The sequence below is a fragment of the Perca fluviatilis genome, chromosome 12 (assembly GCF_010015445.1).
Source record: "Perca fluviatilis chromosome 12, GENO_Pfluv_1.0, whole genome shotgun sequence".
Lineage (NCBI taxonomy): Eukaryota > Metazoa > Chordata > Actinopteri > Perciformes > Percidae > Perca > Perca fluviatilis.
The window spans coordinates 20,025,608-20,053,120 of NC_053123.1; the positions used below are offsets into that span (position 1 = coordinate 20,025,608).

Sequence of the window (27,513 nt, forward strand, 5' to 3'; positions counted from 1 at the left end):
ATGCTTTGGCACCAGTTTAAGGTCATTGTCCACTTCATTCCCCTGCCCTTCTCTGCACTCATTTTTCAGTTCAGACCAAGGTTGGGGGTTCTTCTATTAGGCAAGTGCAGGGGAAAAAAATAGATCTACCCCTACCCTAGTCTGTTTTGGGTCTTGGGGCATTGACACAGTTACATATTGTACAGTACAATGGTTTCATACTACAGTCCATGCAGCTTTAGGGCTGCAGTGAATGAGACAACTAATGTAGCAGGTCCCTGTGGGTCTAAAGACAATGCTGGTTTGCCACACCTGTCCTGCAGGCCCTTTCTGTATTTGCACACACACACACACATACACACACACACACACACATATGCATGCACGCACACACACACATATGCATGCATGCACGCACACACGCACGCATGCATGCACACACACGCGCACGCACACACACACATATGCATGCACGCACACACACACATATGCATGCACGCACACGCACGCACGCATGCATGCACACACACACGCACGCACGCACGCACGCACGCACGCACAATCACTTTTTCCTCCAGCGCTCGGCCTTCCTGATTCCTGTGTATGACACTCCTCATGTGATGACAGTCTTTGTGTGATGACAGTCCTTGTGTGATGACAGTCCTTGTGTGAAAAGTCTTTAGCAGCAGCAGCAGCAGCAGCAATATAAAAGAATAAAAATATCTCCATCTACTGGTAACCAATAGAATAGCAGCATTTTTCTGTTACTGACTGCAGCCATCCAAGATGGGCATGGGTGTGCTGTTCTGAATGAGTTCCTTTTAATGTATTTCATGCAAGCAGTAATGGTAAGGTCTAGCGGGGGCAGGGTCTAAACTGAATATATGTCAAAATAAGCCAATATACTGGTTGTATATGAATAATGATGTATTTTAAATTCTCATATAAGCTGTATAATAAAATTCTTGACATCAAATTGGACATCTCATTTAAGAAATCAGAGAGTGGAAAAGAATGCATTCAACAACATTTTATCTTTAAATACCTGATCTCACAGCCTTGTTCATCGAAGAGACAAAACAAAATTGAGAAACTAAAGAAGAAGTCAGCCCTTGAGGTCATACCATTCCTCTGACATTCCAAGTGTCAGCTGACTTGGACGATTATCAGGTTATGCCATTAGTGCTAACTCAAACAGTGACATGCTCCTCTCTCTGGATTTGTTTCTGTACCTGCTCTCCGGCAACAGCCAGTGGAATGCCTCTGCACTACAGGTATACCAGTTTAAAAAGAAACAGGAAGTGAGCCAAGTTTTACCCTTTGTCTTCTAACAATTTTGCATGTGCATGTGATTATGATGTTTGTACTGTATATCTTAATAAGCCCTTTACTTAATGAAACATTAGTTTGATGTTTTGAGGAGAAAAGTAGAGGACAGTGGGCATGCTACAGGAGCTGATTTGGGATCAGATGTGGAGTGCGGAGTGGGGCTGAGGACAATCAACATAAGAGACATAACATTGCAAAGAGCCTCCACATGCAGTTCATGAAAATCGATTACACGTTTGGATTCAACAGAAACAAACTGTTGATGATATGTAGAGTATCATTCTATACGTACTGTATGGCCAGGGAATGGGGTAGTATAATATATCTACTGTATTAGTAGACTGGGGATTTTCCTTTATGCTACTGCAAGTAGCATGTTACATTTCTAGTGAGACTTTGACATTTTATCTTCATAATAACTGCATGAGACTTACAGTTGACTCATTATAAAAAAAAAAGTTCTTAAAGGTAATATCCAGTCATCATGTTTCTTATAAATAAAAAGGCCTGAGGTTAAAATGACACCACTGATATACGTAGATGTCAGTTTTGTTTCGTAAATTGAGTTTTTGTTTGAGTGATGATATAATAAAATTATTAGTACTTGAACTGCTGGTCACCAGCAGGGAGAAGGAAAAGAACCAAGGGTCTTGAGGCAGAAGAGAACAAGGAGCCTTCAGTCCCCATTGTTTTTAGTTGTTGTGGACATTATTTTGACTGGATAGTACCTTTAAAATTTTAAAACTAAAATAACAAAAGCTTCTTCGTCTGGAACAACAACGAATATTAAATATTGATCCGGTGCTATAATCTTGATGTTGGTTAACTTTGCTGAGCAATGTTGCTGATAAGTGGCCACAATCTGAATGAGGTTTTTGTAAAATGCCTGAAATAACATCTTCGGTTAAGACAAGCTTGACAGTTTTATGTTTTGTTTTATGAGATAAAATCCTATCTGTGTTGTTTTTGTTTGCTGTGTATTAGTTGAACAACTCTTTAAACTCTTTAAAAAGTCAACAATAAAAGATCTATAGCAAAATATTCATGTTATATTCTGGAAATTTAATAGCTAACAGTTATTTAAGGTATAAAAATTTCAACTATAATTATTAAATGGTAATGAACCAAAAATTACCAACACCAATGATACGATTCCCTCTTAATTGTGTCAGTATGTTAATTAAAAGCTATCTACATTTCTGTAAATTTGTTATTATGTAAAATTATTTTCCAAGTGGCTCAGCCCTATGGTAGTGTTAACCTGAAGCTTGAATATCATTATGGTTTGATACAGCTTGGGTCTTACTTGTATAGTTTTTGTCATCAGTTTTATTGATTATGATAACATTTTACTTAACCAAGTAACTGCTGAGATCAGGCAACACACCAACATCACTATAATGAAGTCCAATGGGGCAAGAAACTCAAGCAGTCAGATGACATATATTAAACATAAATTAGAGACAAGCTATCAGTTCTTTGTATTTGGCGTAAAACTAAAAGTTAGTGCACCCAAAATGATTATAATAATCCTTCATTACGCAGGAAAACTGTGTGCACACACTCAGCCTTCATTCTTTCTGCCATATAAGTATTTTCCCCTGTCAGACTTCAGTGATATGAATCATAGTCAAAACTATTAAAAGAGGTCCCAAGTTGTAATAAAATTGAGATATCAATGTTGGCGATATTGAAAGCATACATGCTGTTTGTTCCTGATGTGTTTCAAAGTTTAGCAGGTGTAAGCTGTTTACTGATTTACAGAAATGTTTAGATCTGTGTTAATAGGTGAATATTATCTCACAAAACAAAGCGTAGGAAAACCTTAAACCTCCATTAAACACAGTCCTCATTATGGACATCAAAACCACATTCAAAACCCAGTCAAGTTTGACTGGGATTGCGGCCAACAAACCAGCATGACAGAGCTATAATAAGTGACATCTTTGGGGGGGGGGGTTCCATAAAACATCATCGCTGCAACAGCCTGTTAGCTAGACTTTTAGGGTACATGTCAGCAACACACACTCACCCTCTCATACACTCACATACACACATGTGTAAAGACATGCATGCACACACACGCCCACGCAAACCCACACACACAGTAAATCTAGAAACACAAACCATTGCACACACACAAACTTGCAGTTAATAATTTTTTTTACACATTGTCTGTCTTATTTAGAGAACGCATTTCTTCCTGTATGAGAGAACCAGAAACAAACACAAAGGATGAACATTAGAAAGAGAATATGATTGTGTTATTCCATAGTCAGCCAGTGCAACAGAAACCAATAATTGGAACACAGTGTAAAAAAGCGTAGTGAGAGAAACTCAGCCATGGGAAGCCGACCTTCCCACTCAACAAAGGCTGAGGCATTGTCCCCTTCCTATCTAAGGGACTGGTTGAGTCCCTTAGTATGTCTGTTTGTTTCCTTATTTATTTGTTTTGATTGAGTTGTGTGTCTTTCGTCTTACAGCGTCCCACAATTTCCATTTGCCAGAAAGCGTTGCAGAATGTCCACAGGCACACAGCTCCAGCCGTTCGCACAACTGCGGCTGTATTTTTCCACATTGGTTGCCATGGTGAGGGAGTCCCCCACCCCAACCACCTCACATCCTCCTGGCAGCTCTATCACTCCTCATTGGCAGGGCTTTCCTCCAGAGGCGTAATGGCAGGGAGGCCCAGTCCTGTTGCATTGTGGGATGCAGTGAGGCTGGCAACAGTGTGTAGGAGGACAAGGACCAGGAGGCAGAGTTTGAGCCGGCTGTTACACAGTCTGCAGGCTGCAGAGGAGCTGAGGGAGGTACGGTGCTGGCATGGTGGGTGAGTTCTTTTCAGGGTCCCCCGGGAACGGTTGTCCACTTTCAAGTCCCACCGCACGTCACAGCACTCTGCATCTGGGTCAACACCTGATGGATAGTCCTCCAGCAGCCCTGGGGGTTGTTTTGGGGGAAGGGGGGTGGTGGTGGTGGTGGAGATATAAACAGTTAGCGCACACGTTGTCTTAAAGATGCTGCATGTAGCATTTTTATTTTTTTTTTATAAATCCTGTACTTGCTTCCTGTCACAAAAAGAGTATTGCTGCTTGTCCAGCTTCCCCCACAAGCACTGCTTTGAGAACCAAAAGACATAAAAGACAATAACAACGATGGATCTCAGTGATTATAAATTACTATGAACTTGATCATTCTTGAAATTATCATCTGAAAGCACCGTGGCCAAGAGACCTCAGTGCACTGCAATGTCAGAAAACAAGCAAATGAAAAAAAAACACAATAGTAAACATTGATGCCTAATTTTCCAACACACAATTATTTGTTCCCAAATGATCAGTTTTTAGTGTCCCCTACATTTTTTTGTGTGTTTTCCTTAATCTGCTTTTGTTTCATTTACATGCAGTTGTAGCTGAAACAAGTATTCAACTAGTACATTGAAAGAAAATCAATAGAATAGTTTTGATAGTCAATAATCACTTTTTCAAGCAGAAATACAAAACAACTCAATGTTTACAGCTTCTGAATTATCTATATTTTTATACTTTTCATATATTCTGACATTTTATTCTTATATATGCCTTAGATATCCATAATTGTCCAAATACTATTAAAACACATCAATGAGCTCCACTGTTACACTGGGAGACAAGATGTTTCATTATGATAAACACTGGCATTGGTTGTTTATGTTGACTCAATCCTGCATACACCTGCCGTAAGTACTCACTAGTGCAGCGAAAAAAAACTACAGTGCCCTGCTGTTTTAGGAAATTATGTAGCTTTTTTTTTAAATGTAAGTATATACAAATATGTGATTAGTTTTTTAAAGATTTAGTTTGATGGCAGGAATGGGCTTGGGGCTGAGAGCTACAGACAATCAGAAACTATTTAGAGATGGACTAACACAGCGGTGGTTTTGGCCTTTAGTTGCAAAACAAAACAAAACAAAAAGAATATTGCCAGCGACAAAGATAAAAGCAAACTGTTTAGCATTCTTCATAAATACAAAAATCAGTTCAAATGATCAAAAGAAAAACGCACACAAATAGGAAACACAAACGCTACTTTTGATTTCTTCTGCCATACTGTACGTGAATTTAACTTAATGTTCAACATGACCACCAGAGGGCAGTATCAACATGTGATGTAAGAGTGTGTCTTTTTATTAATCATGTTCTTGGGACAAAACTCTGCTCACACAGTTATACTCTGTACCCCACTCACTCATCTTCCATGGAGACAAAAATCTTTTATTAACCTTTTATTTCTTATTTAGATTTGTGTGTGTGTGTGTATGTGTGTGTGCGTGCGTGTGTGCGTGCGAGCGAGTGTGAGTGCATGTGTGTGCGAGTGTGTGTGTGTGTGTGTGTGTGTCCAGGGCTGGAAATAAGCACTTCATTCACTAACACTGACCCACAGAGTGCTTTATGCTGTTCAGTATACGAAACACACAGACTTGTTGTCACAGTGTTGTGCTGTGAGTAATTGGACAGAATTTGTTGTTATGGTGTATCACCCTGTAGTCTGATGATTAAACGGAACATCCTGTAACTGTAAAGTCACGAGTGTTCACTTTGTGTGACTATCAGAGGTTGTGTCCTATTGAAATATCATTGAGCAGGACACTAGGCTCACTATTTGCTCATATGTGTTCGCTCATTGTACAGTAAGTTACTGTGGTAGAAAACGTATAAATGTATGCTTATATATGAATGTTCTTTAATATCTGCATGAAGGATTTTCCAAAGGCATCATAGCATTTGGAGGATAATTGGATGTCTGTGTGCTGATAGTTTAATGTGGACATATCAGACCTTATTTGGCATTCTTTTAGAGATATTACTTTATTTCCAAGAGTTGTTTTCTGTGCATGCATGTATGTAAGAAAGTAGGATGGTTTTTATCATTTTTTATATTGTTCCATTTGTATTTCTGCACACTTAACTCAGATCTCAGTCTCCTGATATTTCATTGATTCTTCCTCTGCATCAGAAAAGCCTCAACATTACTCAGGTCAAGAGCATGATCCACAGTACACGGGCTGGGCAGAAGCAGTAGAGGTTCGAAAAGCTTGCTACTTGTAGCTTTGATTCCCAGGATTTAGGGAAGTAATGCTTTTTTATCCCTCAAATAGTCAACAAAGCACTTCACCCTAACTGCTTAGTTGAGTTGTTGAGTACTTAAGTTACACTGGGCAGCTGTATGTACTGTACTGATGCTAATCTTTAAAATAAGGTTAAAAATAAAACAAACACAGGAGCTACAAACAAACAGAAGAATGCATAAACTGTAAGATGATGTATTTTGTGTACCTGTGCATATAAAACTGGGGCTTCCTCCATGAATGAGATCATCATTGTCGGGCAGGACAAAGGGGCACCGCTGCTGCACCTCCAGACAGTACTGACCACAGGGGATTCGCTTACTGCAGTGCATCTGGGTGGTCTGGAAGTACTGAGAACACAGCCAGGGCTTATAAACCATCTGGTGGGAGACAAAGAGGTGAGGGCATGGGAGAGAGAAAAACAGGTGGAGGGGGTGCAGAGAGAGGATATTGATGAGTTAGGAAGGGTTGCATTGGATAAAACGTATGCACACATGCCCACTCTCCCATGTATGTGCATCATCCACGACCTCTACAGCTATTGATTCACACAGGACTGAGCAGATATCCTGGTGATCCTGATATCCACTGTTTAATGAATGTGGCTGTTGCTGGGCAGCCATCACTTTGTCAGTAAATATACAGTATTACCCAACATCTTCTTCCGAACAACTGAGTATCACTGTGTACTGCAGCTGCATTTTATAGTTTTACAGATTGCCTTAAAAAATGTTCAGTAAAAACTTGAACAAAAAATCTCTCAGTTATTTAGTTTGAAAACAACAAAACTCAGAGTGAGATTCAGATTCTGTATAAAATATAAATTGTACACTGGGATCCCAGATTTAGTAGTAATTAAACTTATTATTTTTTGTTAAAAACCATATTCATTACTAAATCACATTAGTTGTTTGTAATAATCAGCTTAAGTATGCATTACACAGATCATATAAAGCAGAGATAACTAAGGATGTTGAGTTTCTGTATGGGAGGGGTGGGGTCATTTGAACTGTTCGGCTCATGGGAAAAACAATATCTTCTGAACGGTTTCTGTCCTAGTTAAAGTGTGTTTTTATGGGTGTACATTTATGTTATCTAGGTTTTAGCAGAGCCGGTCTACAGAGAGCCATTTCACTCCCTATTTAGCTCACTCCGTATGTACCGAATTTGGTTGCAGTTCCACCAGAGTTCCACTGGGGGTGATCGCAGGAGAGTGCAAAATGAATGGGACTCTATGGAGCTAGACGGCTAAATTTGTCTCTTTCACCTGATTGTCGTTGAGTTTTTGCAAGTTCAACATGGATTATAGGTTGAAAGTTGAATGAACAAGTACTTATGTCCTTTTGATTTCTTACAGGTTGAGTCGTTGTTGCCCATAACACGCTAGCATTCTGCTAATGAATGCTGATTGGTCAGTGAAGGACTGATTACGACCAGAGATCCCGCTTGACAGCATCCGAAGCGGAACCAGAATGTCAGAGTCAATATTTCGGCGTGGTCTTTAAAACATTAGCAAACCTCTTTCTAGCACGTGTATTGACAGGGAGAGCCGAACCTGTCAGCTGTGTTGTCGATGCCTCAAGAGAAAAAAGAAAGCGACTCAGAGCTTGCCGTAAAGCAGTATCTCTGGCCGTACGATGTGTATGACGTCATTGACTTTTTGTTCTAAAAAGCCACTTTAATAAAATAAAACACCCAACAGTGTGTATTTTCTTAGCCTCCCCTTTCGAATAAAACATCCAAATTACAAAAAAAAAATGATATCCTGAGAAAAGTGGATTTTGAGGGGTATAGCTCCATAGACCACCGTTAATTCTGCACTCACCTGTGAGCGCCCCCTATATGGAACCAGAGTGGAACTGCAACCAGTTTAGAAGTCGGAAGTATCCAGAGAGTGGAACTTCTTCCCTTCTTAGAATTTCTTTGGTTTTAGGTTTGTATGGTTGATTTAGTGTTCATGTTTATCTACATTTATTGCTGGACCATGGCCAAGACCTGGGTGGGGACTGATGGGGTCTGGGGAGTGAGAAAGCATGCAGAGGGGACATACACACTGATTGGAAATCAGTAACTCTGATGCTTGAGTGATATGTTCCAAGCAGAACTAATCATTACAATGATTAGTGTGCTTTTGATGGTGTGTGATTTTGCAACATTTGGTGTAGATCTGATACCAAGTAAAAACAGGGCCAATATTGCCGATACCTATTAAAGATTAAGGAGGATGAATTTTCACATGCTTGTATAATTTTGTTGTGTTTGTTAGAATATATTTTGTGAGAGTAAAGTAAGAGGTTTTTAGAGTTCATGAAGCTGACCTTGTTGTCTCCACTTCTCTGGGTTATGAGAGGCCATCCGGTTTTAAAGTGATAAGACATTATAAAAGGAGTGTGAGAGTTGGGGGGGACGGACACAACAATGCTGCAGTGTTTTGTAAGCGCGAAATTTGTGAAACAGAGTATGGAAATGGCCTTGGCTCTCACAACTCCTTAAGTCTGCAGAAGATTAGAACACACAGGTATTCAAATCCAACAATGGCAACTTGTCTCTTTTGACCTGAGAATGGGAGAGGCTGAGGTCATATTTCCATGCAGTGTGTTACATATCGTTAGGAGCCAGCTGGAGTCAGAAGATCTGGACTGTATCCAAACTGATGACTGCACCACCAGGGATGGGACAGAATTGAATAAATAAGACAGTATTTTAACTTAGCACCACCAGATGCTGGGGGAATCTTTGTCTGTTTGCTAGGTGAAAGATAGACCTGTATTGAAGTATCTGATCCATATGCATACACTCTTGTATTCTGCAATATCATTCACTAAAGCTTGTTATAATTGTAATTGAACGAATCCTGAGTTTTATTTCTCTGACCTGCCAGTAAATCAACACTATTCAGAGTGTAGTGACCATCGAATTGGAGTCAGATTAAGTCTGGCCTTTATAGGGCCAGACTGGTCACTGGTCACAATTTTAGCATAAAATCCTTCATGTTACAGTGCCTTTTCACAATTATACAGCTTGCCATTGTTTTATTTTTGGCCTGAAATAGATAGATGATATAGCCACACAGCACTCTTATTCCTCTCTGCCATTCTTCTGCCATCTCTGTTTGCCTGGCGCTGATGATTCACGTGACGGTACAACATCAAATCACAAGAGGGCGGAGGAGGTGCAAAGTGTTTCTGCTCCGCGATGTGACAGGAGCGGCACTTACACAGACACAGACAGCCAATTCGCCGAAGAAATGTATATAATTCATTATTTTTAAAGTCATACTTTCATAAAGGAAAATAAACATTTATATATAATATTTTTGATAAGTAGCCTAATGTTTTATATTTGTTATGTTTCTTTGCATGTTTAAAGCTGTAGTGCGTAGTCGCCCCCATGAGGAATTCTAAGTAAAGACAACTAAACTATTGGCGTATCCACAATGATACAAGCCTTCCGTGAACATGCACCACCTCCACCCCTCCTCCACGCAGTTGCTAGTAGCCAAGGAGGACACGGAGGATTATAAAAACATGATGGACTCCTCAGAAAAGGTAATTATCTTCACTTGATTTTCTGTGTGCGAAAGTCGCCGGACGACGCCAGTTTCTGAACATAGCCTTACTGAGAAATTCTGAGAGTTGTGTGGAGCTGATAGTCTTAATTGGCTTTATATCAACTCATTTGGCAATGGCTTGAATGTAACGGACATTCATTAATATAAAAAAAGTTACGCTCTAAATCTTTAACTTAACATAGAAAAAAAAATTATAATTTATGTTTACTGATGATTTTTGGTAATGACTACTAATGTAAACTTGATCTGTCTACTGCATCAATCTACGGTTCTGTGTAAATACAACTTGACCTGTTGTTTCACCTTTTGCAAAAACTTAAACGGTTTCCACGAAATTGTCTAGTAAAGTCAACTAATTGGAGATAACATTCTACAAGAAAGTGCACATCTAAACAGTTGCCAAATTAAAAGGCAATTACGTCAACTGGTCGGAATATTGCTATTATCCCAATAAACATTTTTTCTTATCATATATTAAAAATGATACCGGTATTGTGAATGATATGATATGGCACACCCCTAACCCCCACCACCAAAAATCATAACATATTATGATTAAAGATTAAAACCTGTTATCACTCTCAAATAAATGCAGGGACTAGCATTAGACATTAATTAAATATAAGCTACAGTACTGTTTTTGAAGCTATTCAGGATTTGTTTACATCAGTCATGTAAAATTGGCCCACAGTATAATAATCAATAACAATCCAGAAAATCAAACAAAAGCAATCTTTATGACAACTGAGCAAGTGGGCCTTCAAAAATCAAAACACCAAATCGGATGACCTATTACTACAAAATGACAACTCTTTTAATACATTATAAACAGTCAACAATCTAAGTTATTAGTGGTATCCAATGCTGTTAGGTTTCTTTACATCATTAATGCTTGCAAACTAACATTTATTATGTAACACAAACACTGGTGCTGTGTTAAAACAAAAATTACAAATTGCATTGTAAATTAAGGTATGTACATGTATGTGAGATTGGATCAAATATACAGTATATGGTCAGAACAATGGACATAACCAATATTATGTAATGTTGATGTTTGTGTATGGTAATTTGATAATTTATTCTCACCCATTTTCTCAACTCTAAAAGTGGGGACACATTATTTACTTACCACCTTATATTTTTTTCTCAGGCGATAAGCTAGTCACCTCATTGTGCAGTATTACCACCTGCAGCAATTTTCCAGTATTTCCTGTGAAACACTCCAGGGAAGACACTTGCTGCGAGGCAAGCCAGCACCTGCTATGAGCTAATTGTCGCGCCAAAAAACATATATTATATCACTCCCCCACAGATACTTACAGTACAGTACATTTTGCTCTTGTGGTTGGGTGCAAGTGTGTTTGTGTGTATGTGTGTGTGCGTGTGTGTGTGTGTGTGTGTGTGTGTGTGTGTATGTGTATGTGTGTGTGTGTGTGTGTGTGTGTGTGCGTGCGTGTGTGTGTGTGTGTGCCAAAAAGAGAAGAAGAGAGCAAGATTGAACATGTATGTTGACATATTTTTATAATAGTAATGTAGAGCACATCGGAAATATACACAAAATAGCACACAAAATGGAATAGAAATATACTAATACAAAATTTAAGAAGATTTAACCAAAAAAGACTGCATGGATGGACAGTATAGGTAAAAAAAACTTGCTTTCTGAAATGAAATATTAGTCAAACTGAATGTAGATGGTTGCAATCCAGCCATTATTGTGACAGTCTGGTACCTTCTTATGGCCACAATGAGATGTCATTTTGTTTTCTGGAATGTATCATATCATTATGTAATTGTGCAAATATTGCTTCAACACAACATAATAATTGCTTGGTTGAATCATCATCATCATCATGTCATGCTTATTGTGTACTGAGAGGCATATACAATATGCATGACTGAATGTGCACATATGGACATTCTGTACACATGCACAGATACTGTACAGTAAATTGCTTGCGCTAACAATTAGATTTCCAGTTAAAGATAAGGTTGCTTCCCAAGGACACCACACACACACACACACACACACACACACACACACACACACACACACACACACACACACACATACACACACACTGCCCTTCTCTCTAATCTATCACTGTGTGAATGTCACAAACGAAAATGACCTAATATCACATCTGTTACATACAGCATTAGATAAATATTTCTAAATTATTAACTAAACGGTGTATGTGTGAATGTAAGTGTCCGTGTATGTGTGAGAGTACACGGTTGACTTTTGCATTTTGCCTGTGCTACACATTTTCCACCTCATGTCCTCCTGTTCCAAGTGTTTGGACAACTTCTCATCCTGTAGCTGTCAGCACGGGGAGATAAAGACAAACTGGGCGTAATTCAGCAGCATATCACATTACACTAACAATGTCACTGGCAATGAGTGTCAAATAGTGTCTTTTTTGTTTCCCCCCCACTCAGCAGCATCTCAGAAACAACGTTAAAGTCGAGGCCTGTCTGTTCATCAAAATCAAATAGCTCAATAATCAATAATATCCAAACTGAAGAAATTATCTTTAAACGGTGCATAAATCAGCCCCTTAGCTTTGACTTGAGCCTAGCAGAAAAGGTCTCATAAGTGGCAACCATTTTCGTATTGTTTCACATTTCGTTACATTAGAACTCAAGCCAGTATTTAGTCATGCTTATTTACTAGAACCAAGAAGATCAGTAGGTTATATCTAGCTGACACCTAGCGACTAGAACAAAAAAGGGCAAGCGTGCCCTGTGAGCCTGCCAGTCAACCGGACATCTCTCTGAAGTGCAACAGATGTGGTGTAGAAATCACGTCTCTCTTTGGCCCTTTGCTACACAGTCATGTCCTTTTGCACTCAGTCCCACTTAGTGAAGCCCACTGCTGCTGCTGCATACGAGATCTCCACTCCCTCAACCATCCGTCTACAGTAGACCCATGACAAGTAATTTATCATCCTGCTGTCAAATCCCAGAGAGGGAGAAGGAGACAGCGAGTGATAGAGATAGGTAGAGAAGTGGCGTGATAGAGATAGTGGTAGGATGGACTCTTTCTCTCCCTTATATAACTTTTTCCAATCTAGTGTGTTCTCTCAACACCCTTGGGGAGAGAATAAAATACTGCCTTTTCCTCAATCACTGACTCAGTGAGTTAGAGGTCAGCCAGCTGGCTCTCAATTTTATATTCTTCTTTTTCTATCGCCTTTCACTTCCTTTTACATCTCGCTTTTGCTGTCTGAACTCCTGTCACTGTGTCATCTTTCCCATTGAGTGCCACAGCGACATAGTCTCACAATACAGGCCTCACAGTTTAATTTGCGCGTTCACTGTAAATTCTCAGATAGAAGCACGCGTGAAAAACCTACAAGATGTATTTTCAAACAATGGTGGCAAACTAGAATGTACAACACAGGATCGCAACACTAATTCATTTCTTCAGTATAGTATGTAATATGTATGTCAATTTGACCATTCTTTAAATTTAGGATAATTACACACCACATCAGTACACGAACATAGTCGTGCTATACTTACTGCTCTGTTGCATTGACTTTCTCTTATTAACAGAACTATTCCTTCACTAATTATTTACAATTGCTTCTACTTTGCTGTTTTTTCCCATCCTTTCCATGCATTTGGGGCTAGTGGAAAATGTACATTGCTTTGGATAAAAGCGTCTGTCAAATGAAGGTATATAAATGCAATGCATGTAAATGAATAGATGCAATGTACAAGAATATCCTCATGGAGATAAAGAACAAATGTATTACAGTAACTTGCTTGGACAATAGGTTGAACATTCTCCAAGTACCTTAGTTGATCACAAACCTCCATTTCAACAGCAACTGCGTTAGTTTAGTTGCAATCTCTTTGCACAATGCAGAGGCGGCATTACAGTAAAGCAATTAAAGGGAATGTCAAGAAGACAGTGGAAATAAACAGATACAAATGTGTTCTAGCCAACAACTTCAGTGAATATTTGTGGTCGTCTGAGTTGTATCACTCAATTCGCATACAGAGACCATGGACTGTATAAAGAAAGGGTTTTGATGAAATGTGTCTATCTGATCCATGCAATCACACACAGAGTTGGTGCTTCTTGAAACAGAAGAAGTCAGTCGGTAAACCTGTGCATTGCTTGTGGCTGGAAGACTCAAAACACTCCAGTGGTCAGTTTGTTTTTGAAATTTGAAAAAAAGACAATTGAAAACATTAGGCTGAAACCACAATCCAATCTGCAGCTCTACTGTACAATACATTGCAAATCATTTTTGTATCGCAAAATATAATGCCACAATATTTATTTACACCCACTCTCCTCACTGCTCTCCACTAGTTAGCTTGCCTGTTGGTTATCTGCAGAGTTGAGACTCCGCTGTCTCCTATTGGATTATTTCATAACAATTAGGCTAATAAGGTTGTAATTGATGGAAGGCCTTACCCTGCCCTGTGGTATTGGTTTTAAGTGGCCCCGGATGGCCCTGCTTTGTCAGTGCCTCGTCCACAATGTTTTATCTGTACTTGTGGTTGTGGCCAATCTGCTGACAGGGGCTGAGGGCACTGGTAGCAACACACCAGCTTATTGCATCTCATTCCTCTTCAACATGCAGTTCAATACAGTAGTGCTACAGAGAGGCACAGACACACATAAGCACATGTAGAGTCTCATGAGCTGCCATGTCAATTACAACTAACAAAGCCATTCACTGCTTCACTGCATTCAAGCTATCCTCTTTTCTTTTATCCTCTTTTCTGCTCTGCTTATTTAAATGATCCTCAGCTTAAATAATGGACCAGGAGAAGTGTACAGCACAACAGCCTGGTATTAGCATACTTGTAAGTTGTGACAAACTAGGGTATGGGAGTAAAACAACAGAATGGAAATTATGAAAAATGTGTGAATTCAGATTAAGCCTCATTTTCTCTGCTTTTTACCAATTTTGTTTTGGTTTTCTGATTTTTACACTCGTTCATACTGATCACGCAGATGACACTCAAATGTTGTCTCAAACCAAATGCTGTTAGGTCTCCTGCTGCAAAAAGTAGCCCACTACAAGATGGGGGCTGAAGGGTCAAATCGCAAAGGTTACACCAAATATAGTCTGAAAAACACACATATGTAAACAAACGAGTGTGCATGGCTAAACTCACCGGTAAGTCAATGAATGCAATGAAGCACGAAATTAAACACAAAGAAAAAACAAACCATGGTTCTCTGCAAGGAAAGTGCATGTATAATCAATTGCATATCAGTGCATAACTAGCCTGCGTATGTGTGTATGTGCATTTCTTTTTTATTTACAGCAAAAACATGCTGAATAGTCTGGGGCGCCAGCACGTGGCAAGCATGCAAACAGTGTTAACAGCAGTTATATAGAGAAAATGTAACGTAGCTAATGATCTAAACAACAAGACAGACTGAAATAAACAGGCAGGTTTAGCCAAGGTGGTTCGAGGAGCGAGGCTGAAGCCACAACACGGTTCATTGATTGAAAGAGAAGTGGTGCAGAAAGCACTCATGCAACTCCCTGAGAGGCACCTATTTGATTACATTTGCACACACATGCAACTAGAAAAGCTAAACACACCTCATATCTTTTAATATGGGCTGCTCATTTGGCAAACAAATGCTAATGTATTTACCACAAGCCAAGGACATTCAGTAGTATGTTGAGTGAGTTTATTAAAAGGAGAACATATTCAAACAAACTTAAAAAATAGAAAATAGAATAATCTCAGACAACAGACAGCACCACGTTCACCAGACAGTTATGCTGAGACATTTGACAGGGCACATTTCAATGTAGTGGGGTTCTCAGTGAAAAGCGGAAAATACAACAAGCATTATGAGTGCTGAATTGTAAAATAGCAGCAGAACAGGGATACATGAAAAATTAATGAATGAAAGATATGGTCATGGCAGTGTGTGAATTAATAATTAAATAATGAATTTCCTCCACGCAGGAAGTGTTCACTGGTTACAAGAGTGTGTCAGGTGGAGCAGGTGTGAGCGTCCAAGACGATCCGTTTCAGGTCCTACTGTCAGGATGTCATTCTGTCTGGACCAGTTAATAAAGCTATCACCTGTTATAGCTCCCATCAGACACACATCTATAAACATGAACTGTGTGAGTGAAATTTCACTCTAATTCTATTAAGGTGATGATTGTACAGTACAATATTATAAAAGAGAAAAGGTTGCCGTGGTTATGACGTACAGTGTTGTGCATTAGGTAAAAGTGAACTGAACGATTCAGTTTGCGACTTATGAACTTGAACCTATAATGCTCACGCAGCACCCAAGGATTTACAGCACCCGGTATGCCGGTGTCATGTCGAAGACAGTTTACTCATCAATCTTTGATTCCCCATACCTAAATCTGAGCCAAACCCTAACTACTTAGGGGGTGCTATGGGAAACATAGTTTTAACAGGAGGGAAACACTATCTGACAAATTAGGGTTAAAAAAATAAATAAAAAATGGTCGAACCAAACCGAACGTCAACCACATCAGCAACAAATTTGAAATGACACATTGAGTAGAGGCATCTGACCAAACTCAGAGCAGCTTATTAAAAACAAAACAAACAAAAAAACAGAAGAAATAAACGTGAACTTTGAACTTAGTTCAAAATTCGAAGTGAACTATGAACGTGAACTAGTTCATTTCAATCAGTGTGAACTGAACTTTGAGCTAAGTCTTATTTAATTACACTGATGACGTCGTAATTTGGGCCTTATTCACAACTGAACTCCCTTTTAGGCATGGCTCTAGACCTTATGGATTTCCAGAAAATGTTGTACAGATATTTGTGGTTCACAGACAATTTTGCTGATCTTTAGTCTTTTCCTCTAACACCACAAACAGATTGACATAACAAATAAAGTTAAGCAAAAGTTTTATCAGGAAAACTGTATTTGGTGGTCCTGGTAGTCTAAGCCCTAAAATGCCTCTATGAGAATACAAAGAGCAGAGAGAGTGTTAGAAGGTACAACGATGAACAATTATGGATCTGAGGATGGAGATAGATGAAAAAGAAGGAGGACATTTTCCACAGGGAGCATATCCATATGCACAAAACATTTGCCCTAAAACTCATTTTATTGATTAATCAAGGTTATCTGGATGTAATTCATCGGCACTGTCATGCTGACACTTACACTGATAATTCATTTGACAAAGATAATTATCAGCAAGATGGGCCTACTGTGAGTGAGAGTGATGAATCAACACCCACTGCAGTCGTACAGCCTGCTGTTAGCTCTACTAGGCCATGCTTGTATGCATGTGTGCGTGTGTATCTGCAGCTCAGTTATCAACTCTCTCTGCTTCTGTAGGGTCCCATTCCTGCATCCCCCAGCCATGCAAACCTGTTAAATACTGTAAGTAATCCCAGCAACAGACAGCTGTTCACCATAGCTGCACAGTATCACAGGGAAATCCCTTTCTCTTTACGAGAGCACTTATCTCTCCTGCTGCTATACATGTCCCCCCCACACACACACACCACCCCACCTCACTGCCCCATTGTCTCCCTCTGCAGTGTACTGCAGCAGTTGGATGAAAAATTACTTGGAGGGGGGAGGGGGGGCAAGGTTGCCAGCAGAGACATACCAGATAAACACACTCACTCTGTACTGTCTTTTGTTTGTGTGTTGTTTATTTAGCTTGCTCTTTACTGTTTCTTGTACATGTAAAGCATGTAGAACAGAGAGCAAGAGTTAGAGACAGACAAGCATGGGCATTGGTGTCTTTACAGGTCATCATTACAGTATTCCTATCCTACTGTTGTCAGTAGCTTGTTATCAGAAGGCTTTCTGGCAGCTACGCCAGCCATGTCTGGCCCTGCGGATCAGATCACTCGTAATTAAGCTCATGTCATAATTGGTCAGTTGTATACCTTTTTGTTTTGAAGGTACAGTATATAATAAATCAAATGGCACAGTACAAACATGTGCATCCGTACATACAAAACCTTTCCTTATGTAACTGACATCTTCATTCAAAGAAAATCATTCCATCCATGTTTGTCTGGCACAGGCATAAAAGATAAATATAGAGAAAGGATGCAGGAATCTTCAAAGGGTGTCACTAAAGTTAATCTCTGCTTTAGTAATTAATATTTCGATTTTTTCGTACAGTTTAAGACTAAAATGTCAACCCATTTCAACAAGATTGTTGCTTTCTGTAAAGAAAGGTCATGCAGTAACTGTATGTCGATTTGTGTTCCAGTTGTTTCTGCTTAACTCAGTAAATCCTCTACACTGTTGCTAAATGTGATGTGACATCTAATTCATTAGCTACATTTTTAAGATTACATCATAGCATCACTTATAAAAAAGTAAAAGAAAAAGTAAATTCTGAAAACATTTTGCCATAAAAAGATATTGTAACAATTATGTTCACTGCGGCTAACAAAGTTTAAACATTGGTTTAATTTCATTGTTTTGTAGCCAGAGTTGCTACTGTATGCCGCATTCAAGTGTAAATGGCACAGTTCAATTACTGCATTGTTCTATTTGAGAAATGACATTTCCTTATCTTCCCTATTGTCTTTGTTCCAACTCACTATTACTAATGACCTTTAAAAGTCACTCTCTGTTACCCTCTAACCCATTGTCCCAAATCATATTTAAGCTAATAAAATATAATACCATTATACGGACAAAAATACATTTAATAATAAATAATAATAAACCAACATCATACACATATTTCACTTGTTTTCTATAGCATTTAATGTCTGCATGACAACATTGTAATGACCTCTCTCTTTATACTAAATGGCTTTGCCCTACATGTTTTAGAGGCGCCAAAGTTTATAAACAATATTAGTCAATATGTTAATGGAAGTCCCAGAATTAGAAGAGTAGATTTACTTTTACATGAATACAAATAAGGTGCTGTGAACATGAAGCCTGGAACATGTAAGATACAGAAACAAATATTGATGTCTGTGAAAATCCTTACTGCTCATACAAGTAAATGCACATACGTATATGCACAATCTCTTGGAACGCAGCAGAAAACCAACTCTATCAAATGTTTAATTATCAAATGAGCAGCTACCAGAGCTAAGGAGGTATTGATAATGGAGGTCTTGTCTGGGCAGGTCCAGCTACAGTCAGTTGTGAACCCAAGACTAGCTGCTAAAGTACATCACACACACACACACACACACACACACACACACACACACACACACACACACACATCACACACTCACACACTCACACACTATCTTAGCTGTCCATCGTGTTCGATGAAGACGCTTGCTCCAGCGATGGGGGTGGGAGGGGGGTTGGTTCAGCGACCTTGCCGCTGGTGCCACTTCTCGTGGGCGTAGAGTCCGATCCTTTAGCTGCACACTCGTCCGCAGATGGAGCATGGGAAGCCAGATGCCAGGGGGGTACCAGCCGCCCGCTGGTGTCTCTTGATGCACCTCTCGGATCGTCGGTCAGGGTTGGTTTGGTGTATTTGAGAGACTGCAGTGGCACAGGTGACCTGCTAGGCTGATCTGTCGAGTTCCAGAGATTCAAGCTGCGTGAGAGGAATGTTCACTCTCTTTAGGAGGTCTCTGATGTAGTCCTTGAAGCGCCGCTTTTGCCCTCCAGCGGAGTGCTTGGCGCCCATTAGTTGACTGTAGAGGACTTGACGGGGCAGGCGGTGTTCAGGCATGCGTATGGTGTGCCCTATCCAGCGCAGATGTTTTTTGGCCACAACTGCTTCCATACAGATTGAGTCAGTGTTGCTGAGGATATCTGTATGGGGGATTCGATCTTCCCAGGACAAGCTGAGGATCTTCTGTAGGCAGTGGATATGGAAGGCCTCTAGGTTGATGAAATGCTGGTGGTATGGGGTCCAAGACTCTGCCCCATAAAGCAGAGTGAAGAGACATACCGCGTTGTAAACAGCCACCTTGGTGCCGATCTTCAGGTTACGGTTTTCAAAAACCCTGCTGCGTAGGCGACCAAAAGATGATGAGGCTTTATTTATCCGGATGTGTATTTCTGTGTCAAGGGAGCAGCATGAGGACAAAGTGGAGCCGAGGTTAAGTGAAGTGGTCCACTGTTTTAAATGGAACACCATTTATGTGAAAACTGGGGGGTGTGGGGGCAGGGGTAGTGAGATGGGACATGACCTTGGTTTTTTGAATGTTGACCTGTAGGCCAAAGGATTGGTACAGACTTGATATTGTGTTAAGGGCGTGCTGCATAGAGTCCGGGCTGTGAGCTAAGACAGCACAGTCGTCAGCATGACGCTCACAGATTTGGCGGGTCTTTGTCTTTGTGTGGGCCTGGAGCCGACGGATGTTGAAAAGGCTTCCACCAAGTCAGTATTCCACATGGACACCGTCTTCATGTCCCATGACACAGTGGAAGAAGCAGGTGATGGCAGAGAGGAGGATGTTAAAGAGCACCGGAGCCAACACAAAGCCTTGCTTCAGCCCAACGTTTACCTCGAAAAACTCTGACTGGAGTTCTCCCATGAGCACTCTGGCTTACATCCCGTCATGCAAATGCTGTAGAATGTGGAGAAACTTGGGTGGTACCCCAAGTTTGGAGAGGTGTTTCCAGAGCAGCTCACGGTTGATGGTGTCAAAAGCTTTGCTAAGGTCGGTGAAGGCTACGTAAAGGTCTTTGTGATGTTCTCTGCTCTTCTCTTGCAGCTGCCTCAAGACAAAAACCACGTCTGTCGTGGATCTGGGCTTCTGGAAGCCACACTGTGTTTCCGGAAGCACAGCTTCCGAGATGTGCTCAACCAGTCTGCTGAGCATGATCTTGGCCAGGACTTTCCCTGAGGAGAGATATCCCACGGCTGTTGCCGCAGACTGCTCTGTCTCCTTTCTGTTTGTAAATGACCACAATGTTAGCATCCTTCCAGTCCTGTGGGAGGGTCCCATGTTCCCAGATGTTTTGAATCAGGAGGTGCAGGCGATGCGTGAGGGTGTATCCTCCGTGTTTGAAAACCTCTGCAGGGATTCCATCGGGTCCAGTGCTTTTGTTGTTCTTCATCCCAGCAATAGCTTGCCGGATTTCTGAGTAAAGTGATGGAGTGTCCAAGTGCGTGATTGGTGGCAGGTCTGGGAGATTATCCAGAATATGTGGGTCGACAGGGCTGGTGTGGTTGAAGAGACTCTCTAAACGATTTGCCCAATGGGCAAGAATCTTGAAGAGCACGGACCCGTCAGCTTATCAGACTGGGGCAATGGCCCGCTTCCTGGGGCTGTGCAATGCTTTTATGGCATTTCTTGCGCCTTTTGCACCCACCAGGTGTCCTCCATAGTCCGGAGGGCTCGCTGGGTTTCTGTTCTTGCAGCAGTAAAGGTGGTTTTAAGGGTGGGAGATCCAGGGCAGGACAGGAGAGCTTTGTGGCCTCATGCTTGGTTTTTAGGAGTAACTGTATCCCAGCTGAGTTGCAATAAAACCAGTCCTGGTGACCTTTCTTTGATTGGCCAAGCACCTCTGAGGCTGCACTATGAATAGCCTGGCGCAGAGCTGGCCAGTCGGTTGTTTCCTCCGGGAGCTTGTTAAGGTTTTCAGCAAGGAGCAGTCGGAGGTTGTCTTTGGTGGTGAGGCTATTCAGTGCTATACAGTTGAGTTTCTTGTTTGGAGCAGTCCTTGGGCCACGGGGTTGAATGCTCATGAGTAGTTTGGATTTGACCATGAGATGGTCAGTCCAGCACTCAGCTCCGCGCATAACACTGGTGGTGAGGACAGCTTGTCTGTCCTTTTGATGGACAATCACATAGTCAAGGAGGTGCCAATGTTTTGAGCGGGGGTGCTGCCAGGTGGTCTTAAACCTGTTCTTCATCTTGAAGATGGTGTTAGTGATGACGAGCTGGTGCTCTGCACAGAGGGAGAGGAGTCTGAGCCCGTTGTGTTTCATTTTCCCCACACCATGCTGGCCAATGACTTTACTCCATACCAGGTGCTACGTGCCCACTCTAGCATTGAAATCTCCCATGAGTATGAGCCTGTCCGTAACCAGGGTTTTCTGTAGGATGGCGTCAAGAGCTCTGTAGAAATCCTCTTTGATGTTGTGCTCGGCTTCAAGAGTTGGGGCGTATGCACTGATGAGAGTGGCGAAGCGTTCCTTTGCCAGGGGGATGCACCATGTCATCAGTCTTTCATTGATGCCGATGGGGGATTCCGGAATGCGCTGCAGCAGTTTAGACTTCACAGCAAAGCCAACTCCATGGTTACGGCCAGTGCCTTCGGGGACCCCCTTCCAGAAGAAGGTGTACCCAGCACCAACCTCTGTCAGGGAGTCCTCCCCATGTAGTCTGGTCTTGCTGAGAGCTGCTATGTCGATGTTGTACCTTGTGAGCTCCAGTGCCACCAGTGCTGTCCTGCGGTGGGGCCTGTCAGGAGTTACGGCCACACACACGCACACACACACACACACACACACACACACACACACACACACACACACACACACACACATCCTGTGTAGAGAGAGGTTTGACTCTTATGAACCTTATTAATGCTGAACCTCTCAGAGAATCAAGCCTGCTGTAAATAAATTAAGTTTATTCGCTAATTCGGTACAATTAAATGCATACATATACAACAATCATGTGATTAACTATATTTTTGTGAAAATCAAAATGTAGACATCTGACATCAGAAATCTATAGTTCTACTTTCTTTATAAACTCATTCTTATTGTAGTGAATTTGTTTGTACGTTATCAAAACAGAGTAGTTGAGGTAAAAGCGGTTTACACATTTGGAGAAACATGGACTACCCATGTGTCCTCAGAGTTGATTGGAGGTCACAAAACTCGATAAATTACAGTAATACACTGACTCTGTAAATAGCTACCAAATGAAATGGTGAATTGAATATAATGTTATCATATTAAATAAATAAAATTACAGGTGAATACGTAAATTAGATACTGAAGTGTTAGAACCAATTACCCAAATTGCATGATTTCACAGTGATCAGATGAAATTTTCAACAAATATTTTTACTTTGACTTTATTAGATCAGCCTGACATTTACTCATCAACAAGAAATGTAAACAAGTTGATTTATTGCAATTTTACTTGCCAAGGATTTTTTTAACTCATTGCTGCACATGCAACTGCTTTTAACACAACTTAATTTGATTAATATCTGTGTGTCATTCAAGCTGACATCTTACCACCCATCAATGTGAAGTATCTATAGACATATGTTGCCATTGAACATGTTGCATATGCAAATTTACATGCGTACTTGCATGGGGCATAACACATTTTGATGGTCTCTAAACAGTGTTGGGCGTAACGTATTGGTTGCGCGACCGGTACAAGTCGATACAGACATTACATACACTACACCGTGTAATGCCGATGACCTGATGATGTGCATTCAACCAGCGCTGGACTCATTCATAATGAATCAGCCGTCACTCTGTGAGTAGAGAATCCAGTCTGCAGTGTAGTTCAGACACTAATAAACCAGAGATTGGCTTTATGGTCAAAGATAGTTTTTGTATAATTAACTTCAGTCTCTGCCAGAGACGCCTGCTTTTAAAAGTAACGTAAAAGTCCCAAGTAAAAAGTTACTTTCCATAAGGGGTAACTAAGTAAAATAACATTACTTTTTTAAGAAGTAACGAATAACGGACAAACAATACTTTTTAAAAGTAACTTCCCCAACACTGTCTCTAACAGAACCTATGGAATCAATGAAAAGTTTAACATTTTTGGCATTTTCATTGTTACGAATTACATGACAAACCATCGGGACAAACAAATGAAGTGCAATGCATTTGGGATTGCACTAAATAATGTTACTTTAAAAGCAGCCTCTAATTAAAGGTGGCTGTGAAAGCAAAAATCAAATTAACCACAAATGCACAACATCATTTGATAGCTATCGATTACACCTCTCAAATCAGATTATAGGCTACTATGGTGAACAGTCTATATATTGTTTGTGCCTATTGGCTGTGTATAGCAATGCAGAGCCTGTTTTGGGCACACACATTCATACTTCACTTGCACATTCATATACTTCACTTGCATATACATATATACTTCACTTATACATACATGCATACTTCACTTGTGCATACATATATATTTCACTTGCACATGCATGCATAACATGTTTGAGTATGTATGTATGTGTGCATAATATTTTATCTATGTGCATGGGGCTAGTGGTTGGTATGGTGGTGTGGGTAAACACAGGCCTTTAACTCATGAGGTCAGGATTCGAGTCCACTTCCAAACCTAGAGACTTATTTACACTGATTATAACAAACTTACTATTTTGACCTAAACCATGATCTTTTCCTAATACTAACCAAATGTTTTTGCTTGGATTCACAACGTAACCACGTGTGACGTTAACTTGAAGATGCTACAACAAGGTGGCACACTAACCGCCAATAACATAAAGGTAGAGGTTGAGACAGGTGGAGGCTAAATGCATTATGGCAGTGAATAATGCGGCTCATGTCAAAGCTGTCTCTTTCATTGCTCATAATTCCTTCTGTGATCAATCCATTGCAACAGCTGTGGAAAACAATATTAGTCAAGTATCAGAATTGCCAGATGTAAAGTGCTGGGATGAAGTTGGGATAAATCCTGACATCCAGTGTTTCTCTCACAGCTATTTACACCCAGGCCCCACCCCCCTGGCTGTTTGTAGAGAATCGGGAAGGTCATTGTGGTGGATGAATGGGTCAAAAACAGGACTTTCACTTAGGAGACTTTCACTTTGCATCCCATGAACAACTTTTTTTTACATTAAGCTGACTTGTTATTTTCTGAGATTCGCAACTTCCTTTATGTTCTCGGCGTTATGATTCCCACGGTTGTGTGTTTTACTGATTTTGCCATTTCCTTTATCAAAACATTAAATTATCATTTTCTTTTTTAGCTTGTGGAGCGAAACAGCACCCCTCTGCCACTGCGTGCGTGGAGCAGTCCTGTCTGTGCTCTGTTGTGGTTAGTAAAATGCTACGAATGCCCAAAGGAGGCCAGCTTTTTCTGGCATCCCCAAGAGAAAAAGTAAACATTTTCAGCCAATCAGATTGAGGCCAGGTTTGACTGAGCTTGACATTGAATGGTCAAATCATCTTAAATAAAAAAACAGAGAGGCCAGGTTGAACCTGGATTCTCACCAGACACTTACTTCAGACCAGATGCGTAACTATGGTAACTACACGTACGCAGTGGTGCCAGCCGACGTTAGCTAACAGTAAGTTATAGCGGCAAGATTACACAATGTATGGTGATCTTGAGTTTTTTGTGAAAAATGACTTCACTGAACTTGCTTTTGAGCTGCAATGAAAATTAAACACAACGGTAGGCCTACACCGAAGGGGACTTATGTTTTGACGCATTGTATTTTTGACTTTGTTTACACAAGAACACTCAGCGACAAACACAAATCAACAGAGAACCCTGTTATGAAACATTATCAAACAAGTGTAGGCTCTGTTGTAAGGCTAGCGGTGCTCAGTTAGCACAATGACAGCATGTTAGAAAGCACAGCCGAAATTATGTGTAATAAACGGAGTAACATAGTGTTAGCCACGATGCTAACAGCATTGATAACCAAACCACACGGTGCTACTCTTACTGCTATCATTTCTATTTCAGTGGTTTATAAGCAACCTGTTTCTTGTCCCGTTAATGAGAATACAGATGTTAATATATGAAGTCAATGTGGATTCTGACAGCTGGATTAACATTAGCTGTCTACATGAAGCTCCCAGCTGAGGTCCTATAACGTTAACGTTAAGCCGTGACTCATTAAGGAAACAAGAACGAGCAAATTAATGACAACAGAAGCATTTTGACTTGGTGGATGTCAATTTTAAATTCATGTTAAAACAGTACTACTAACGTTACTCAATATTTCTACCGTAAAGTTAGCTCCGTGCCCTAAGATATGACAATGTCTTGCGTTGACTTCTTTATTGACTGACAACTTATTTTTTATGTAGTGCTGGTGCATAAAAATGACAAATAAAGGAATTTTGAATCTTGTGTTACTCACTCCCGCTAACTTTATTGTTCATCAGAAGTAACGTGACAAAAGCATTTAGTTTTGACATGCGGGTAGGTGTGAGAAGGGTGAGATTTGCTAACGCTGGCCAACACATTTATAAAAAATACACATTTGAACAGTAATTTCAGCATTTGATTAGTATTGATTGTTATGTGATACTCTTCGAATTACAGTCGACTTCAGGAATTAAGTCATTACGTAACCATAAAGGCAATGTGATCTCCATACTAAGCTCACTGGCTTCCTCGGTAAAATTTGCCACGCACCGCCACTGCAGACTTGAACCCCGGTCTCCTAAGTGAAAATCCTGTGTTTACCCAAACCACCAATCCCACGCACATACATACATATTTATGCACACATACATACTCATACATGTTATGCATGCATGTGCAAGTGAAGTATGCATGTATGTGCAAGTCAAAGTATGCATGTATATGCAAGTGGTTAATACCAGACAGTATATATGTATGTGCAAGTGAAGTATGTACACGTGTTTAGTACCGTATATTTGTATGTGCAAGTGAAGTATTCAATTTTTGCCTAGGTGGCTTCTCATATATGCCCTGCCAGCCCTAGATGACTATACACACTTGAAAAGCTTTGTAAGTTTTGTCAGTTGGTGTTGACGGAGACTATGAAAAGATGCATATGAAAATTTAGGTGAAACATTTCCCGATCAAACGTAAAGTGAAGAAGCTGCCATGACACGGCTTGTGATGGGTAAGCTGATATTCTAACCAATGTTTCACTATATTCTGATGTTGTAGATTGCGAAACAGCACCACGAACGACCATAAAACACATCATTCCTGACTATTTTTGGAACAGCTCAGGTCAACCAAAACATGTGTTGTCAGCATGACTTCTGATAAGATTAATTTAGAATAGCATTATCCACCAAAAAGGAGCAAACTCAAGGGCAATGCTCCATGTTATGTTCATGTGAACCTATACACATGCGCACACATGTAGGTACATACACATGCATGTACAAACACTGTGGAACATGTCACTATAGAGAAGTCAAGCTCTCTGTTCTGCAGCGGTTGCAGTTTGAATAATCATATAACCTGCCTCCTACAAAGTACTGTTGAAAATAACATTTCCATTCCCACAGAGGAATATGCAGTGGTCCCTATGGGAATCATTCCTAATGGACCAGGGTCTCCATAGAGCCAGAGATGTCATTAGTCCCTGTTTTGACCTCAATGAATCATTACCCTGAGTCACAACCCCTAAATCCCTCAGTATGTCTTCTGCTGTCACTCTGATTACCTTCCCTCATATTCCCGTCTTTACTAGTTCCTCTGGATACAGTGTGACATTCCGCCTCATCCAAACTACACATCTATTGACTCACCCATTTGTTCACAGAGACTACATTTTGACTCTTTCTAGCAACAGCACTACAGCACACAGGTAACTTTTCTTCTCTGACATTTTTACCCAACTACATCTCTTGATCAAAGCTTTCCATCTCTCTGATGTTTTCTTTTTATCTCA

At 40.4% G+C, this 27,513-nt stretch overlaps 1 protein-coding gene across 1 annotated transcript in view; it reads right to left on the bottom strand.

Moving 5' to 3' along the window:
* Positions 1–471: 471 nt before the first annotated feature.
* LOC120569358 (transmembrane protein FAM155A) overlaps positions 472–27,513 on the bottom strand; it is a 92,232-nt gene continuing 65,190 nt past the window's right edge. Inside the window, exons 2-3 of the mRNA XM_039817230.1 lie at positions 6,624–6,795; positions 472–4,248 (exon numbers count right to left, since the gene is read on the bottom strand). Coding sequence (XP_039673164.1) covers positions 3,947–4,248; positions 6,624–6,795 — 474 coding nt within the window. The 3' untranslated portion in view covers positions 472–3,946. The remainder of the gene's footprint in view (positions 4,249–6,623; positions 6,796–27,513) is intronic.